The sequence below is a fragment of the Gymnodraco acuticeps genome, unplaced genomic scaffold (assembly GCF_902827175.1).
Source record: "Gymnodraco acuticeps unplaced genomic scaffold, fGymAcu1.1, whole genome shotgun sequence".
In the NCBI taxonomy this organism is placed as follows: domain Eukaryota; kingdom Metazoa; phylum Chordata; class Actinopteri; order Perciformes; family Bathydraconidae; genus Gymnodraco; species Gymnodraco acuticeps.
Window position 1 is genome coordinate 1,292,571 of NW_022990023.1, and position 21,125 is coordinate 1,313,695.

A 21,125-nucleotide genomic window follows, 5' to 3' on the forward strand; every position below is an offset into this window, starting at 1 on the left:
TGCCCTCCTTGGACACCAAAAGGACATACAGTTCTTGATGCTATCGATTTTCATATTGTGCAAACATTATCAACATATTACAGACATTATCACTCCCACTCATCAACAAAATGATCGCACACTACCTGAGTAATCTACATTTTTAAGGATGCATTTTAAAGTTTTTAATACTGAAATCTAGTGTGCTTTGAGAATCGTGCTGGTTTTGCTTTTCTATCAAGCATAAAAAGGCTTAGTTATTTTGACAAACATCGCATGTCCTGCTTTGTGATCGCAATGTTTCGCTGAGATTTTTTAAATGTTTTGACTTATCACAATGTAAATGTGTTAATTCAATGATTTACCTCATTAGATAGACCATTCAAGCTAATGCTAATTTAGCTTAACTAAAAAAAAGTCAATTAATTTACCATGTTTCTGCTTCCAGATGTCACCCTACCTCTCAACCCGGTGCACTCCCGCCAGTGAACCCAGCTCTTTAACGTCCTCACCTTGTAATTCCCCCCTCCCCAAACACCGGCAGCATCATCAGAATGGACATACCCACCAGCACCGGCTCAAAGATGTCTACTCCAGTTTAGAGAGGCTCAACAGAAAGCCCAGGGTGGACAAATACTCCCTGGAGAAACTATTTCTAAGACGAGCATCTCTAGAAACTACGAGGACGACCTTGAGGAACGACGAGAGGTCACCCTCAGGAGTGACCAGAGACTGCAGCGGGGGCAGCAGCAGTGAGGAAGAGGAGGAGGAGGATGAAGAGGGTCTTTTGGATAACTCAGAGTTTATCAGGAACCGTAAAGAGCGTTCCACTGTCCTAGTGAGGCGCTTCTGCAAGAATAATATAAAGGTATTTACACACAACATTATTTTTTCTATAGACTTGAACAAAAGTGACAAAAGATCGAGGCATTTTGAAATACTTTACTTTCCATATACTAATAATACAACATAAAACTATTCTTTCCATAAGGTGACCAAGTCAGTGTGTACTGGAACCAGAGCCATCGTCAGGACGCTGCCATCAGGACGCATCTCAGAGGAGGTCTGGGACGTGGTTTTTACTCACCGGATATGGAAACCCAGCAAGAAGGATTTGTGTCCAATCTTAACTCGTGGTATGGAAGAAGAGTTCAGAGTCTGCAGGGAGATACTACGTTTTGTTGGAGTTAAGCTACAACAGGTAAGAAAATGAAAAACACATTTTGCAAGATGTTTTTAATACAGATGTAGAATAGAATGAGGCAGGAATGAGTCCTAAACCCAGGAATTAGTTTTTCGCATCTTCTGGGTTCCCTTAAGTCAGTGATTAATGAGTTTTTTGGTTAGGCCTGACATAAGGTCTGTGATTAATATATATATATTGGCAAGAACATCTACAAGAGATTGTACAGTGCAATCAGAGAGATACAGTATGTCCACGTTTTTGAGCAAGTCCACGAATCCAGTCTTTGTCAAGTCTGTCACCACCTTCGCGCAGCTGCTGGCGCCACTTCGTCCGGTCCTCCGCCAGCCTCTCCCAGTTGTCCGTCGCAATGTCCAGGGCCTTCATGTCACGCTTTACGACATCCTTGAAGCGCAGCAGTGGTCATCCTCTGCCTCTGGAACCAGCGCTCAGCTCGCTGTATAAGATGTCCTTTGGCAGGCGGCCATCTGGCATTCTGCGAAGGTGACCGAGCCACCGCAGCCTCCTGACCTTCAGTGTTTGGAACATTGACTTGCTACCCGTGCGCGCCAGCACCGCCTTGTTCGTGACCTTGTCCCGCCATGGGAACCCGAGGATGTTGCGCAGGCACCGCATGTGGAAAGCATTTAGCTCTCTTTCGTGCCGTGCGTAAGTTGACCACGCCTCGGAACCATACAGCAGGACGCTGACCACGCAACATTGGTAGATACGTGTCTTAGCTCGGTGAGGTATTTGTTGCTCCAGGCTCTTGAGCGCAAACGACTGAAAGACGTTGCGGCTTTGCCGATACGAGTCTGGATCTCCTTAACTAACGACAGGTCACTGCTGATTGTTGAACCAAGATACGTGAACTGGTCAACAGTCTCCAGCACATGCTCGTTCACCACTACCGGCGACGCTGCGCTTCCCGCTTGGTGCATAACAACTGTCTTTTTGATGTTGATGATCAGTGCAAATTCAGAGCATGCTGCACTGAATCTGTCCATCAGGCGATGTAGACCAGCTGCGCTGTGAGACACCAGAGCTGCGTCGTCCGTGAATAAGCAAGACGCCTGCCAGGCTGTCGTAGAACTGGTCCTTGACCGCAGCTTCACTCGGCAGTGTGGGGGCGTAGGCACATATCAGATGTATTTGGCTGGCAGATTGCTTGAGCGTCAGGGAAATTATCCTTTCTGACACACCGACAGGAGTGTCAGACTCTTGCACCAGCTTGTTGGACACTGCAAAGCCTACGCCGTGTGTGCGGTGTTCATCTTTGGCTTTTCCCATCCAGAAGAAAGTGTAGTTTTGCTCTTTGATAGAACCAGACTCGGCTAGTCTGGTTTCCTGTAGCGCGGCGACGTCGACTGCAAGCTTGGCCAACTCCCTGTCGATCAGTGCTGTTTTGCGTGTTGCGCCTTGTCTTTGTACGTTGCAGTCTTGATCCGCAGTGAATCCCGGATACATGGTACGAACATTCCAGCTTGCCAGCCGGAGATGTACATTTAAATAAAAATTTGAACTCTGCTCTTTATTACGGTTTAGAGTTTTTCTTTGATTGGTAGGTGAGATTTCAACGTCCATGCTTGCTGCGACCACCCCATCGAAGCAATAGACATGGCGGGTCAGAACCGACCAGGGGCTGCCTGGCTTGAGGCGGGCGGTAGATGACCATTGGGGCACGATGACCCCTCCCACCGATTCAGAGGACCCGTGGCGCTCCGTCTTACGCCAATCTGACTGGAGCTTATAACCCGTAGACTGTCGCTCTGCCGTGTTGTTTCCCCAGCGCCTTTACAACGCCGCGATGAAGTGTCCTCTCCATTGCACTTGCCCGGGCGGGAATGAGGGCTCCAGCGTTGCCCAAGCTGCAGGAACCACACTTGGCCTCCGCTGGCAGGACTCCAAGGAAAAACAGAGGTCAATACGTTGGCCCCAGCATTGGCTGCAGGAGATGGCCGTTGGCTCACTAATTCTCATTCTGTGATTAATACAAACCCAAAATATGTCACTAAATACCCCATTGGTGAATATCTTAAAAAAGGAGGTTGCTAACAAGTGACTAAATAAGACTACTAAACGTAATGGCGCAGAACACGGGTCTGCCTTTAAGTTGCGGTGGTGACGGGAACTCATGCGACCATAATGCGATGTACTTCTATAAAAGTGGTTTTAATATGTGAGAATTATATTGCTGTACAACAATTGTAAGTATCAGAAACGTGTGTTTGCCACAGTGCTTATTTGTTTTGCAATATTCCAAAATGCAAAGGAAAAATCCCATAGTTTTTGTCCATGGAGACCCTGAAATGCTAACTTGCTGTTCACCGTACAACAATAAGTCATCACTGCACCACTCTATAGAAGCATTCCATATTTCAAGGACTCAAAACAAGCTGTAAAAGTGTTCACAAAGGTAGATTAAGGACATCAATGCAGTGAAGTTCAGGCACTGGGTGGTTTATATTTCACACCTAGGCTACTGTTAACTCGCTCCATTAAAAACGAGAAACAATATATAATATATAGAAATGATGCGTGTGTTTATCAGCACAATTAAACATGGTTTTCCACAATCACCCTAATCCAAGGGTTATTAAGGTTGCCTTTTTAAGAGTTTAGGAAATATGTTGGAGTGGGAGGCATTCAATCATGACTGTTTCTCCTCCAGCTATACTGTGCTTTTTCTTTAAGTGCTTTAAATTCTGTGGATTTTCCACTGATGATAAGGCATTGGGTTTTAAAATGTGGTTTGCTGTTCCAGCTCTCTTTTCTCTGCCACAATAAAAAAAGTGCAGTACTTCTCTGTAGTGGCACAGAGTATTTATGACATGATTGATTCCTTCTCCAATGAAAGATGATTGTTGTTGGCTTTCTCTTTTCACTATTTGGGTTGAAACGTTATGCCTGTTATGCACGAGGGATAAATAATTTGTTCAAGGGATATGTTAATAGACCAACACACACATCCTCAAAAAATGCATACACACAGGCTCTTTGTTCGGAGAAGGCCCCTGCTGCGGAAAAATGATTTATTCTCTGTTAGTTCTGCTCCCTATATTACTGACAGGCTGAATGACTGAGCCTTCTGTGTGTGTGAGTGTGTTTAAATGGACTGAGCAGAGTTGGCATCTGCATTAAAGTTATGGCCATGGAAATGGGAGAGAAGGCAAGACAGAGTGAGGGAGGAAAAGAGAGCGAGTGAGACAGAGAGGAGACCCAGGTCATTGCTCTATTATGATTGTTACAAACATGAACACCTCTCTCAGGAGCTGTTCAGCTTCACCTTGGCAGCCACAATTCAAAGAAAAATACAGCTATTTCTTCTTTGTCTTGAGTCAGGCTTTTCAACCTGAGAGGTGCAAACATCATGATATTCTATAAAGACTTGGAATCAGCAGCGTCACACAGGAAACTCTCCTGTTGTTGTTTTTTGGTTATCTTCTCCCTCCTCTTCCTGTAAGCACTCTGAAGACTGAACCCTGCCTTGATGCATTCTAAACAGAATCACATAAGCGCAAATGTATTATATTGTTATGCCAAGTAGCCTATTTAATTTATTTTGAACTTTTGTGTAACCGTTGCCGCATTGCGGTAGTTTAAATTCCATTCCAACAGAAACATTTTGTTTTTTACGCTGGCACTTGACTGTGCATAATGTTCCACTTTTGTATGATGGTTTTCTGACACATGTATGCATGTGGGTGCATAAATGCATGGGTATGCAATTGTGTTTTTTATGGGTTCATGCATAGCCACAACAGAGCCGAGCATTGTCTAAAGTTTCTCGTGTGCGGACTGGGGCTTGTACACTCAAGCCATACAAACACACACTCACACTCATGCTCATGCATCCAGTGTAATTTCTGACTCCGCCAAAGTGTTTTTATGAGTCCTTTGTGGTCGTAGAAATACGGGCCAAGTTAAGTCCAGGCAGAGCTGCTTTAATAATGAGCCTATTGAAAATGGGGGAGTTGCCAGCACTTCCCTTGTCAAAACACCATCTGAGCTACTCCTGTTAGGGGTCACCAGAGAAAACTCTGAGAACACTGAGGGCAGTGAATAAGGAGAGTTGTAGCCGAGCTGTCATCAAGATCGTAAAATGTATGATAAAGTAGGAATGCCTGTGACAAACAAATGTGTATCGTGCAGGCATAAAGAAACATTCCTTCTCTTTTCTGTACATTTTATTAGACGGCATGCAGCAGATGGAGAAGTACAATTGGGAAAATGAAAGTATACGACATTTGAGTTAACATTCTTTAACATAGTGTGTTTCCTTTCATCCAAAACCCTCTGCTCACGCGATAATAAATAGGTTGGGATAATATGTATGCAGTATTCAACACACAAACATTGCAAATTGGAAGGATAATTCCAGAAAACAAACCCCTGTGTCTTTTCTTTCTCTGCTCCGTCTTTCCTTTACACACACAAACACACCTTCTGCTACACAGGCCCCTATACAGTATGTGGCATGTGAGCCTGACTCTGCAGTAATCAGGTTGAGGAGTTTTCTGTAGGTATCCTGTTGCCCTGTGTGTTTATTGCTACAACTAATGAAGCGAGCCAAAGAACACAGGATTATATAAAGGAGGGATTGGAGCAGAGAAGCAGCAAGAGAGGGAGAGAGGTAAGGGTAACACACTTGGAGAGAAAATGAGATTTTAACAGTGGAAAAACAAGAACATCTACCAAGTGAAGGGGGAATCTGGCGCGGACGATTTTAAAAGAAAATAGGAAGAGTGAGAGAATGGAAACAAAAAGGAGGTTTAGATCAAGACAAGCCATGACTTATGTTTTATATAGGTTTTCATAATGGAAAATAACACAAACAAAGCCTTCTTTGCATTCTTTCACGAGAGTTTCCCAGTGAAAAGGCAAACTAAATAGTGAGTGTTCTTAATCAAATCTAACTGCTAATTCCCTCTGTGTAACTGGACTGTTGTAACACTAAGTGGCAGGGAAGTCAAACACAACATAGGGAAGTGTACGATGATTTTTTGCAGCTTTAATGCACACACACACACACACACACACACACACACACACACACACACACACACACACACACACACACACACACACACACACACCTTGTGATGTGATCAAACAGTCTCTGAAGCCTGAAGCATTTTATTGTTTGCCTTGTGTGGAGCGTACGAATTAAAGCCCTGCTGTGTCCTTTCAGTTAAACCAAAGTGGTGTCAAGCTAAGTGGTAAGTGACCTTACACACACACACACACACACACACACACACACACACACACACACACACACACACACACACACACACAACACACACACACACACACACACACACACACACACACCACACCACACACACACACACACACACACACGCGCAGGCATAGACGACTATAGCAGTTTGGGCTGAGAGATGGATGCTTGTAAATATATCGTTTTTAGATAGACAGTCTTGACAACATGAGATAGTAATGGTACCCAGGATTAGGGCTGTGCGATTATGGCAAAAATCATAATCACGATTATTTGGGTCAATAATTGATATCACGATTATTTTGACGATTATTCATTGACCATTTATTGAACTTTAAATCAAATAATATTTTACCAATAAACAAGATCAACAAATATGTTGGAGCACACTTCCAAAACCATACTAAACATATATTATTAATATGATAAATAAAAATAAATTAGACCAAAATAAATTAAATCAAATATGTTGCAGTGCACTGTCACAACCTACTGAAAACTCCTTAACATATAGCCAACATTTTGGTAAAACATATTCAACATATTCCACTCAGTTAAACGTTGAAGGCTGGCCAACCGTCATGGTCCAGAAGTAACAGGAAATAAATGTTGAACTACAATTTAAGACCAAATAAAAATGTTTTGGCCACCATGGCAAATGCTGGTAGGGCTGCTCATGTCATCTCTTAAAGATTGTTAGCAAGAAACACCAGGCTGTTTACATGGTCTGTTTTCAGAGATGAGCGCAGGCAGGTGACAATATCGCCACCTGTACTGAAGACCCTCAGCCACGCCCCGACACAGGGGTGACGCCGGCCAATCACAAAGCTTTGATGCATTCAAGTGCATTATTCTGGCACAGGAAGATTATGTTACAGGACATTAACGATAAAACAGAATATTGTTGTTCTATTTTTAGACACATCTTGCGATCGACTGATGGGCACCCCTGGGCTAGACCATAGGTCCGTTGTGGTCGCAAAGTAGTCAGCTGAAGCCACATCTCTCAACTTCCCCACGGCATTTGTCATATAGTGCAGGCAGCGCAGACCTGCTGAAATAATACCGAGACGGCATCGCGTAACGCTTGTCCAACGTGTTGACAAGTTGCTTAAAGCCCTGGTTGCTAACAGTGCTAACTGGGCACATATCTTTAGCGATGTGAAATGTAATGGCAAAGTACTTGCAAATAGTGGAAATAGTTTTACCCTTCTTTGTAACGAGTTGCTGCTCTTGTTCTGACATCTTCGCTCGCGCTGAACACTCACAACACATGTCACTCTCACGTGGCCGAGTGGGCTTTTAGGGAGGGGCGAAAGCGCACCCAGCAAAATAATCGTATTTTGTCAATTATGCTGTTTTCATAATCGTCGCAAGTCATAATCGTAATCGCGATTAAAATTTAATTAATTGCACAGCCCTACCCAGGATGCAAGTTGTCTCTGGGGACGGGAACACATTCTTCCTTCTTGGGTCGTTCTGTGCTTTCCTGTTTCCCTCACTGTGTATTGTCGTGTAATGGACTTAAAGTCAGAATGTTTCCAGATCAAATCCAGGAATATTTGTGATGGGTAAGTGAATACAAATATCTCTTCCTGAAATGCTCCGTGGGGGTTGTAGTTGACTTGTCTCATGAGATTGTGATATACACAGGCTGTGTCTTGGGGATATTTTTTTAGGTGGTTGTACATTGTTGGCACTGTTGATTCAACTAGGAGAGTTTTATAGCCTTATGTGGAGGTGTGCCAGTTTGTCACACAAATTACATTTAATGCTTTCATTTTTGAAGCAGTATTAGTAAGACCACTTTCATTTTTTCAACATTTAGCTGTTGATGGCATGGGAGGTCTTCAAATATCTATATCTGCCATTTTCTCTTTATGATAAGGACTTCTATGTATGTAGCCTGTTTTTCTTCCAGTAGGTAGAGCTCCATTTAAAAGAACAGGTAGCCAAAAATAATGTCTGTTAGGTTTGATTCACAAAAACAACAAACCTGACTTCATACGTAATTTCCTGTCTGGGTGAATTGATAAAGGAATACAGAGAACACACATACACACACTCAGCTCTTGGTATTGGTGATACAAACAGACAGAATATGTATATTTATTTTTGTTTCAAGTAGCAGGGATAGCCTTTGGCTCTCTTTCTATTAAAAACGTTGGTGTGTTACATCTGGTGTATTATATCTCAGAATGAATTTTCTATCAGTCGATTTAAAGGGGAATCATGGCTACTGAAGTGGTAAAGTTTGCTACATTTCAGCCTTCTTTATAGCGTAATAAAACATTTGGTTAACTCCTAAACCTCGTCTGTGATAATTTCTCCATATATGAATGAACCGAACGAGAAACAAAGATTAAAAACATTACCTTAAAAAGTATAATTTCAGTATAATGGCCATGTAGCTTCATGTAGAATCTGTAGATCATCGATGGTGGTTGGATTTGGTTCTAGGTTATTTCTGTTCAGCAAATATTAACTTGGCCTCTCCAAACAACTAGATGCAGCCTGGGACATGTAGGGAATGTTGTTAAACCAATTCTTGTTTGCATTCTTTAATGCTATTTTCCATCCAGTCCTTCGCTGGTTAAATATCTAGGGCTGTAAAATGGAAATATGGTTTAAGACTGGTGGTTTATGAGCTCAGGTAATAACTCATGCAAACACATTTACATCTAGGTTACCAATTACTGCTCGTTTCAAAGGTAGCGTTCTTCTCAGATAAAATGTCCAGCAAATATCCGGTTTTAAGGCGTTCATTCCTTGCTTTGTTATCATGATGTGCCATTTTGTTGATTGGCTTTCCAGTTTATTGCTTCAGTAAATATACCGGGTCATTTCTTTGTTATGGTCATCAGACAGTCGAAGCAACTGTTTCATTAAGTGTATATTTGCACACAATAAAAACGTATACTGCATGCGTGGGCCACAAACTAATTTAGCTTTTGTTACATCTCTTTTCAAAGCGTCTGAGAGGTATTGGCCTACAATGTGAGATGGTAATTAATGTGAACACACAAACAGTGTTGAACCATGCTCAACTGATTAGGTTAGGGCCACTTGAAGGGTTGAAGTGAATGAAATTGCATTCACAATCACAGAGTTATCGGAAATCAACAAACGGCTTTAATCAGCTGGAGGTCCCTGTAAGCCTGGGAACACAGCTTCCTTTGAATTATAGGATTATACGAGACCCCACACATACTGTAATAAGTGTTATCACACCACTCTCATTTAGGAGGCTTTTAACCAGCTGTGTGCACACTGTTACGCACTAAAAACAGTTTGGATTTAAAAGATAAAAGTAAAATCATCTGGATAAAGCTGGGCTGTGAAAATTGGCTCAGCATGGCTTGTACATTTGTGCAAGGTGAATTGGAGTTGAACAACAATGAAGCTTGCCAGAGTAGTTCAGGACACCTGCAATCGCTTTGTGTTTGAGTAATCAGCAAGGCATGTATTTGTGTTTATAGTTCTGTCACACTATAAATCAAATTGCAATTTTAAATTATTTTACTACAAGAGAATACCAGATTAAAATAGCTTTATTTTAAAAATGATGTCTTTGTTTTCCCTGGCCAGGAGGGCAACAAAACAGAAACCCTTAGCATTCGGCGAATTGATGTTTTTAACCTCAGTATTGACCCAGAATGTTACCACCATTGAATATTGTTTTTATTTTAGCCATGCACAAATCATTCAGGTAGGCATTCAGCTCAAAACCAAATATGATACTAGTTCGATAGATAAAGCAAACTACTCAAAAGATTCAGCAAGGGAAATTAAAGGATTAAGATGTGCAGTTGAAGTTCTGATACATAATCATATTACACCACACACACACACACACACACACACACACACACACACACACACACACACACACACACACACACACACACACACACACACACACACACACACACACACACACACACACACACACACACACACACACACACACACACACACACACTCCATGCATGTCACACTCATTTAACCTTGTATGTCACTCTAATGTTCTCTCTGTGTGTTGTGCCACTACAAAGGAATGTGCCGAGCAGGCCACTTTCTCACCCAGCTGGGTGTTGCGGCTTAGCCTGCTTGAGATTAGTGTGTGTTTGTCTGTTGAAACGCTGTTTAGTCAGATGTCTGCTTAAATAGAAAACGGGCAGGACAGTAAATATCTAGCATTTCTTTTTAATGAGAACTTTTTTTCACGGTGACAGTAAATTGAACAAAGTGTCCTCTCTGCTCTTGAACCTGGTGTGTTTAATTCCCAGCTCCATCGCTGTTTATTTGTTTTCTTGAATCCGCTGCACAGGAGCTCATGTGGCTGCTGCTACCTATTGAAACACATTCCACCCGTTTGTTTTTGTGGGGTGACAAAAGGGTGTCAAAACTGCAAGTGGGTGTTTCTGCTCCATGTAGGTAGTGTGTGTGGTGTGGTGTGTGTGTGTGTGTGTGTGTGTGTGTGTGGTGTGTTGTGTGTCGATGTAGTGTGTGTGTGTGTGTGTGTAGTGTGGTGTGTGTGTGTGTGTGTGTGTGTGTGTGTGTGTGTGTGTGTGTGTGTGTGTTGTGTGTGTGTGTGTGTGGTGTGTGTGGTGTGTGTGGTGTGTTGTGTGTGTTTGTGTGTGTGTGTGTGTGTGTGTGTGTGTGTGTGTGTGTGTGTGTGTGTGTGTGTGTGTGTGTGTGTGTGTGTGGTGTGTTGTGTGTGTGTGTGTGTGGTGTCGTGTGTGTTGTGTGTGTGTGTTGTGTGTTGTGTGTTGTGTGTGTGTGTATTGTGTGTTGTGTTGTGTGTTGTGTATCTCAGGCCTCTCGCATCTCTGTGATATTGTGGGAAGATTGCGCAGCCCCACAAACTGGGAACTTGTCCCTACAGAGATCCAGAGGCGAGGTTGTTAAACTTTGGGTCAGGACACGACTCACAAACAGTGGAGAATGTTGACCCTGTGAGGTCAATGCACTTTACACACAGATATATATAAAACACTTTTTATATTCTTTTATTTTTTAGATTACTATTACATACTGTGGCCTGTTCTCCCTTTTTGTTGATAATCTCTGATATGCATTATGATGTGAATTCTTCTTAAGTATACACAGCATGACTTGCAGAAAATACGATAAATGTAAACAAGCATTTGAACTTCCTGTCATGGTGACTAACTTTTGTTCTTTTGACCTCTCCCAGTCTCATCCCCCTCATGTGACATAGCACTCACAGCACCCTGACTACATGGATGCTACATGTGTCACACTGTGTGCACTCCTCCCATGGAGTGTCACAGATAACAATGATAAACCCTCCTAGTGGGATAAAAAAAAAAAGACATTTGGATGAAAATGGACCAGAAATGGACCCACTAATTATTAAATTAAGAGCATGAGACAGTAATGGTTTATGCTATTATTGCTGCACTCAAATAATAACTACTTTTGTTTAAAAATAGCCTGTCACCTCCCCTTCCTTCTGTTTTGAGTTGAGTGATCAAAAATAAATACTTAATTTTACAGGATACATTAATAGGTCAATTTCAATCTGCTGTTTTTGTCATTCGAGTAGTTTTGAATAAGCGTTTTCAAGATTTTATTTCAACTTCAATGATGTAAATCTGGTCATTGAAAAGGAACAGTGAATTTCTATCAAGATTCAAACAACAATGTGCATGTTCTCCTGCAGAGCTTATTTAAATGGGGATATGCAGTGGCAGACAAAGAGTGATCCTTTGCTGCCATCTAGTGGAGAAGAGAATATTTCATAATGCAGATGAACTAGGATTGCTAAAAATGTTTGGTATGTGAACACCTATGACTGCTGAGGTTTGAGTCATGATTTTAGTTTGATGAGAAATCACAAATTCTTGGCATGAACACTTCTTGCTTATGTTGCATGCTTGTGGTGTGTGTGTACTTGTGTTCAAGGGAATTGTGTTATCGTATGTCTGACGACGAGTCATCATTCTGATGCTTTAGCTTTTTGTGGTCCAGTTATCGTTATAAAAAGATTAGCATTCCTACACTTTATGTTGTTGTTTATAAAATATCTTTGGGATATTGACTTCCAAAATGAGCCAACTAAAGTTGTCAAGACTGACACACTTCCTTTACGCTCAAGATAACATCTAAAAGTGGTTTGTTTTGTCTGACAAGAAAATCCATTGATCAGCCGTTAAGACAAAGACAAACCTTACATTGGACAGTTTTGATAAACAAATATATTGTCAATATTAAAATAGTTTCTATATATAGATTTTAGATGATAAAATACATTTAAAATGGACATTATTTATTTGATATGATATTATTTCAACTCAATTAATGGTAATTACAATAATCATTACCTGAGCTCTAGTTATTTTCCTCGCCCTTTTTAGCGCTTGTTTTGGAAGTAAAAAGCGATAAATTGTCTTTTTTAAGTTTAAGGGTAAACATGCATTAATCTAAATTCTATCCTCAAAGATGAATAATAGTCCATATTTCGATTTGCCTTAATTTTACTTGACATATTCATTGTCTTTTACTTTTTAATCATTGGTGCTCAGTTTATGCCTGACCACTAGAGGGCAGCACACTTTGATAAAGCAGGTCATTTGCTGTTTTCACAAATTATCCTTTGCAAATATTGTGTTGAAGCTCTGCTGTGTAACAACTAACAAGCATATCAAATTCAGTAGTTCAAAATGTGTACAATGACAGAACAATACAACGCATCATTCTGCGTCTTTGTCTTAATTCAAATTGATCGAGGGATTTTATTCACTCTGAAGGCAATTGATGTAATAAGTGTAGTATAATACATGAATCTGACCTCTCATTACTGGCGCAGGAGGCCAGTCTCATTAGCGGAGTATTGATCAAAGAAATGCAGAGCGATGACTGAGGGCCGGCCAGCTGTTGGCTTTGTTCTGAACACCACTTTGATGTCAGCTGGGCAAGAAACAGATACATTTTCCCTCTTGATTAAGCAGACTCAATTGAATAGACTGTATTCATTTAGACCTCTGACTGTTGCGATAATTTGTGGGTCTTTGTGTGTTAGGTATGACCACTATCACAGATTAGAGAAGGAATTACCTAGGTCTTTGATCTCAACAAAGAAAAAGACAAATCCTTTCCTGTGAAAATGTCTTATATGATAATAGTGAATACTTCTTAATTGTTTCAATAGTTACCCGTGTCAACAGAGAGCGTGTTGACTTCATACAAACAGATAACATAGAGTTTCTGCAATAAACTGCAAGTGCTCGAGCTACCATTTGGTGATCTAGCTTAATTAAACAGAAAAGCTGCAACACTAGTCTTTAATTAGACGTTGGCATAGAAACGCTCACCAGAGCAAAGTTAATAACAAAGATCAAGTGGCCGCACCTCTGTCTCTTGGTTTAATGGCCCCCAGCGTCACCTGTCCCTATGAAAAGCCAAGCCGTTATGACACTGTAAAAATGATTTTGTTCCAGTGAGACTTAATCAGGGGGCAACATGGACGGCCCTTTTTACTCAACAATCGCCATGTTTTCGTTTTTTAACCTGCAATTAATTTACAGGGAGGCATAGTAGCAATATAGTAGTATCACATATACATAGAAGGAATAATACGACAGGTTTCACTGCAATAAGTGTTATAGGATAAAGTTAAATTCAGCAAATGAAAATGATACACATTGTGACAAAGTTTAGACGAAAACAACCTAAGGTCTACTTTTTCTGTAGCTTTCAGCCATATCATGTTTTTTTTTTAACTCTGGGTGGAGTTTGCTCAGTACTCACAGTAATGGATTTGTTGATATAGGTTGTTGTGCTAATCTAATCCAGAGCACTTTGTGAACATCTCATTTCGCTACTCTAGCTTCACAGTTGAGCTCCAAACTTTATACTTGATCTTTAAAATAGCAATTTGACGAAACAATTGCAATTCTTGGTCTGCAAATTATACAGTCAGTAGTGTGTACTTTTCAATAATGTGTAACTGGGAAATAAAGCAATACGTAGGCTGTTTAACATTTAGTCATTTTTAAATGAAGCAAACCATGCTGCTTAAAAGTTGACAACAAATTGGATAAACTGCAAATAGTCTCCGTTTTTTTGCATTTACATTATACATACAAATGTTGGAGATTATACTTGAATTAGTGATTGCTTTTACTCTGCATTGTTCAGATTGTATTGACATTATTTCATTGTTAAAATACTTAGAAGAAGGTCACATGGGGAAAGGTTTAGCACCATTTCCTCACTTCAACCAGAAACCACAATTTGTCTCTGACTGTATTGGTTAAAGAATAGAGTAGTATCCTTTGATAAAGAAAATAACTTCTTCATTACTTTGACGAGGCTTTAAAAAGGGGCTTCAATGGTTTGATGTAATAGCTACTCATCAAAACCCAGAGGCCTCATCTGAGACGTGGTTTACACATTGGACATGCTCCTAGAAGGATCGATTGAGATCCTGAGGCTCCACCATCTTTGTGTGTGCTCACTGATAAAATCTCCCATGTTCCTGCTGGGTTGTAACGTGCCAGTTGGCTCATAACCTAATATGGGGGTACCCTCTGCGTTAGGCACCCATCGCTGAGTCTTTGTGTTCTTTACCTTAGTTGTAGCTATCTTCTTTTCCTTTCCTTTCCTGCTTCCCCCCTGTCTCCTGCTGATCTTTAAACAAATCTGAAAGGCATTGGATTAATCTTAAATGAGGGCCTGGATTAGCTTGAAAATGTATATAAACAAACCTTTGTAGGTCTTAAAGTTAAAACATCGGAAGAAAGGATTTTATGAATTGTTTGATGTTGCAATTTAAAGTCTCAAAATATCTGGCAACATCGAATCACGTCATTCAGACCGGGATAGAGAAAACATTTTGCCTTGAATTTGTTTTAATTACAAATTGGCCATTAAAAAGTCTGAAAAGTCTTATTCTAACTTGCCTAAAGTTTTAGTAACCCTGTCTCTCTATCTCTCCTCTTTGACTTCCTCTACTGATGTAGATCTCTCTCTCTCTCTCTCTCTCTCTCTCTCTCTCTCTCTCTCCCTCTCCCTCTCCCTCACTCTCTTTTGCTCAAGTCTCCTTTCTCACTTTTATAAGTGTACACTGACTAAGAGGGATTGGAGCTTGGTGTTTTTCTTCAAAATATCTGCCTGTTTCTGTGCTACAGTAAGTAATCTGTTTACTACGAGCTCTTGCTGTTCTTTAAAAGAGCAAAAATCTTTTCACTCATAGTGTTTTGTGGCTGTAAGCAAATACATGTTTTGTCTGATCAGTGTTACAGCAACAGGATTCAAGTTCATTAAGCGGAATGTGTGTCAAAGTTCAGCATGCAGAACGTTTTTGAAACTTATCTGCAATGTAATAACTTGAGAAAATGTGTATTAAAGAAAGAACAAAACAACTTAAGGTCTGCAAAAAGGTCTTTTACACACTCATGTTTTAAAGCAGTCAGTTAAATGATTGTGTGTGGTACATTTTAAGACTAGTTAATACAGTGCAAAGTAGTAGACAGAAGTAGCAACTGGTGTCATGTTTTGCATTGTAAATCTCCAGAACGAGTAAGCCATCATTCATCAGCTACCTTCACATTTTTAAGATGGAGTCTAATAGATTTCAAAGTAGTTGTCGAGTTTCCGTTGTCTGCGTGAAAAGCCAGGTTCAGTTTTTAAGTCCAGACCTTTTATGACCTGAACAATCCTTCATCATGCTTATCTCCGGCAGTCTGATCAGGACTCTGTGCCGTTATGTAGGAGAGAGTGTCGGCTCGCTGCAGTATGACATCATGAGAACTGTAAATGGGGGAGTGGCGGTGCGGAGGGGTCCCACTGGGCGCTCTGGGTAATGGGTTCCAGGTTGTTTTGGCCCTCAAGATGACCCCATTTTTTTCCTCTCTCCCAGACGCTCTCTTTAACTCCTTGTCATATTTCTTCTCGCTGGCTTTTCCATTCACTTTCTTTCCTCCTTGAAACTCACCTTTCACTCTTAGAGCTTGAATCATGTATTTTGCTTCACCTCAATGACAAGATGGCTGAGATGTAGTCTTCTACAAACCAATGCAGGCCTTAACTCTTTTTCATTCTTTAACCACAAACAAAGTCATTATTGCTTTAGTTAGACTACAGTACCTATTTGTGGGTTGTATCCATTGTGTTGGTTGGGCTAACCACAGCTAAGAAAGCCAACAGTCTTCTTAAATATCTATCTTATGGTACTCACTACATTGATGTACATGTAACCTTCCTTCTACAGTCTTAATTCTTCGGTTATTATGGTTAGATATTCTTGCAAAAGGTGTGAATCAATGGCCTCACATTTGGATAAAGGTTCACCTGTCACAAAATAATTCTTAATTTATCTCAATGTGTCGCCTCCTCGATTTTTAATTACTACACATGGCTGCTTTTTCATCAACCAATAATTGAGTTCCGTATCTTTTTTGTGTTGCCTTAGTTTGACTTTAATTAAAGCTTCAAAAAACCAATACGGAGGGATTGACATTGCTTTATGTTATACAGTAAAACCAAAAACTATCAATATAAGATTAAGGCTGAATAAAGACATATGTTTTCTTTAACCTTTAACCTCACCCACTGTGATGTACCAGTACTAAATAACCTCAATGATACCTAACATCTATCTTATTTGAATATCTCATCTCCCCAAAAGCGTCCCACAAAGTACACAGTAACATTATCTGCTGAAATGGTGTGTGACTAAGCACAAATTGTCATTCCACTTCTACTCTGTAGTAGGGCTGCTCGATTATTCAGTCAATAATTGATATCACGATTATTAAAAACGATTAACCATTTACTTTGAAAACATCAATTTATTGGGAAAACAAATGTGTAGTATGTTTTTAACAGTTGATTACCCTGAACCTTAAGTATAATTCAATTGAAAAACCAATAAAACTCTTTTTTTTCCCCCTGAGGTTTCTCCCATTTTTCCCCCTTAAACTGTGGGTTTTCTCTGGAAGTTTTTCCTTGTACGATGTGAGGGTCTAAGGACAGAGGGTCTAAGGACAGAGGGTCTAAGGATAGAGGGTGTTGTTTTTCTCATACTGATATTCTGAACAATCTGTGCTGTTGTATTTGCTGTAAAGTGTCTCTACTGTAGGCTATTTTTATTATATGTACAGCACTTTGGCTCAACCAAAAATCGTTTATAAATGTGCTATATAAATAAAACTTGATTTGATTTGATTTTTTTAAATAAATAATAAGGAAAAAAAATCGTTTTATTTCGATTATATTGTTTTCATAACCGTTGCAAGCCAAAATCGTAATTGCGATTAAAATATGATTAATTGAGCAGCCCTACTCTGTAGTCGCTCTGTACAAATCAGATTAGTGAGTCCGACTCCTTTCCTGTAAAAGTGACTTTTTCTGTTTGTCTCCTTGCTCTCATGTTCCTTAGTTGGCTTTATTGACCATCAGATACATCCACTGGCTTTGGATCTTTCCGTTTGTTTCAACTCACTGCTGCTAATTGCTGCAGTATGTTGTAAATGTGCAATAGAGTTCCTTATAAATTAAAATGTTTTGCCCATCCCTTGTTGTCCTTTGCTCCTGATTTCTCTCGACGCTCACAAATGAAGTACACCCATCCTGCCCTGAGCTTGTTAAAGGTGAGAAGCCGTCCTCAGGAGGAGGCCCGGCTCTTAGATCTTTTTTGAAACGGCTCCTCGTGAAATTCAACAGGGGATTATGATTGCAGTCACCCCTGGCCTCCCTCTCTATTTCCTCTGCTGTGCTCCCCTGTGGTTTGCTCTTTTCACCTTCTTTGTCTTTCCGGCTGCACTGTCCTCTTTCATATCCTCAACCTTAATCATTTATGTTCACCTTTTTCACTCCATCTCCTTTTGCTCTTTCCTTTAATCTTTTCCGGCTCTCTTTTTAACATTTCTTCCTCTTATTGACCAACCTTCCTTAAACAATGTCTTGCCTTCCTCCTCCACCTTCATCTTCCTATCCTTCTCCACCAGTTATAGTAGAAATCAAGAATTCAAGAAAAGGCGTCTTCTTGTCCTCTGTGTTAATGATATAACTGTTAACTTACTCCTTCTTGAATAAAGTTAGTTTTGTGAGCCTAAACCTAATTAAGAAGTGTGAATACACCCTTGGAGATCTCCTCTTCTTAATTATGTGCAATTTATATTATTATTTGAAATGCTCTATCATAATTTCTTTTAATCCATTTTTTTCTCCCACGTAACAGCGAAACCTGAAGTGTATCTTTCAGCTATTAGGAATCCTACGGAAAAGCCTTTCTTTAAAACTTGAGGGGGTTCCCAAACGCCCACACGCTTACATCATGCACAATATATTAACACTGAGCCACAGAGGACCTACTCTAACACATGAGTCAGACTAACAGGGTTTTTTCTCAAGGCTTACTGTAAAACAACAAACTCCACGGCTTTCTGTGCGATAACCAAAGCCACCTCTCTTCTCAGTTTCATATTAAGTCCATTTTTTGAAGTAGGCAGTCGTAGGCCATTGATAATTCAAAATGGCCTACAGCAAACACCTTAAGTCCACCTTTTAATGTGCTTGAAACTCCCCCAAATGTAATGTTAAGTTCATATAGATGTACTGTACTTAAATACAAAGTTGGCTTATACATTAGGGTGTACGTGTATGGTATGTGTTCATCCAAAATTAGCTGTAGGTGGTTAATTGTTTGAGTGAAAGTAATTGCGTCTGCTTGATTTAGAATGTTATATTCACGTCTTTTAGTGCATTATTATCTTCTTACTATCTTTTCTTAAGGGGAGTTGTTCAAGTGCGTCTGTTAGTAATGGACACACAGTCTTTTTGCTTCTGTCTTATTCAAAGCAGATACTCAGACATTAGGCTCCTCTAATGTAAACACTGACTTGTGTGCATGGACCACCTACACACACATTGAATAGAACTTCAAACCACATAAATATATAAAGCACACATAAACACATACAGTATGCGTATACACAGCCTACACATACAACAAGTGTACATTTAGAGTCTGTATCTATGAAACTACAGACTTTTCTTTTTGCGTATGAGCTCGTACACAAATGAGCACTCAGTCATCCGTGAGATAGTCCAGGCTCAGTCTGCGGGAAAGCAAACATTACCTTGTGGAGACAGAAACTGCAGAAAAGGTCAGAGAAGAACAGCACGGAGCGGAGAGGTTTTCTGTTTCTCCGTTATGCAAACCAGGATAAGGAGTCTCTGGGATAAAGAGTGTGGTGTGTTAGTGTAGTGTACAAGAAAACACACACATATTCACATAGAACTTTCACATGTTCAACCTGAGACCAGGATGTCTGCGTGGCATGCTTGGGTGCGCTTGTGTGATGGCTTTTGGTGTGCTCTGTCCAGGTTGGGTGGGGTTAGGGTGTCTGGGTGCTGAGTGCCAGAGCTGCTGAACATACCTGGCTGATCGCTGGGTTTCAAATACACTAAGGTGCATTTGATTTATATGCTCTTGCCGCGTTGGGTGGGCAGGGTGCACATTTTGTTCATTTCTATCAGATAGGCTTGTCGGCTCCATTTCTACTGCATTAAAGCAAACACAGTCCAAGTGGTATGAAATATTTAAGGACTATGTGGCTCTCAGATCTTAATCTTCCAGTGATTTACGGTACTTCCACAATGAAGCAGTGGAGAGACTCAGCAGAGTTTTATATTAGTAATTCAATTAGTGTCGCCTATTCTCCCACATTTGCTATGTTTCGTAACTATTTCAATAAATCAGGAAGTAAATGGCAGCCTAATAATGGTGAGTTAGCAGTTATTTGCAGAGGAATTGGTGAAATTGCTTTAACTTTGATAGAGGATACCTTAACTCCAAGTGGACATACTTTAAACATTTAAATATTTGGCTGCAAATCTTTACTATTAAGAAAGTGGAAAAGACATGTTATGGGATGAGAACATGAAGAAATGATGACACATTCTGATGCTCTACCATGCTGTTCTGAAACCGCTATTGTACTGATTTAAGCTCCATGAGTCCTAAAATAAGTTACATTTCCACAAGGCATTAAGCTTTTAAGCCAAAACACTTGAATCATGTTCCTTTTCGCATAAAAAAAGGGTTATAAATAAACGTTTTAATGCTAAAATAACCAAATTGGCTGTAAAATAACTGTCAATTGGCAAAAGTCAACTTGCTCAGTAAAAGAAGGGTTAAGGCTGACGTCTCTTCCTGTGACCTGAGCTCTTTTAACACTGACCCCTAGCCGACCTCGGCTAACCCCGACCCCCAATGCTTCTAAAAATATTTCTATTCCTTGTATGTTGGCTTCGTGGGAGAGTATGTGGGGGGTTAAGGGGACTAATGCAGTGAGTTTTTGAATCCCCAGCTAATCTTTTTATGTGTTTTAATTTCATGATATCATACCCCAGATCACCCTTTGTGTCTGTGCTTGCATGACAATAGTGGGAAGAAAGATATACTGTACACACACACACACACACACACACGCTATTTAGGCATTTCACAGACAGCTGAGCTCCATTGCATCGGGGGATCTCTGCCTCGGAGTACTGGACAATATTAGAGTAATTGAGGAGGAGTGTGTATGCGACAGAGAGATGGTGTCAGTGAGGGAGTATGTTAGTGTGTGTGGAAGCCGGAGACATCAAAGTGGAGAGGTTAGAGGGGTTGTGGGTTGGATTTCTGGGAGGCAGCGTCGGCCTCTCCAGTGTCCTGCATGCTCATACTCTATGTGTCTGGTA

At 40.5% G+C, this 21,125-nt stretch overlaps 1 protein-coding gene across 6 annotated transcripts in view; it reads left to right on the forward strand.

Annotated features, from left to right (window-relative positions):
- Positions 1-21,125, forward strand: part of plce1 (phospholipase C, epsilon 1) — an 88,623-nt gene that overhangs the window by 15,452 nt on the left and 52,046 nt on the right. For all 6 annotated transcript variants that reach the window (XR_004568735.1, XM_034214462.1, XM_034214464.1 and 3 more), the window contains 2 exons: positions 428-847; positions 971-1,180. Coding sequence is in view for 5 of the 6 variants with exons in the window: in XM_034214462.1 (XP_034070353.1) it covers positions 428-847; positions 971-1,180 (630 nt within the window). In the remaining variant the exon portion in view is untranslated. The remainder of the gene's footprint in view (positions 1-427; positions 848-970; positions 1,181-21,125) is intronic.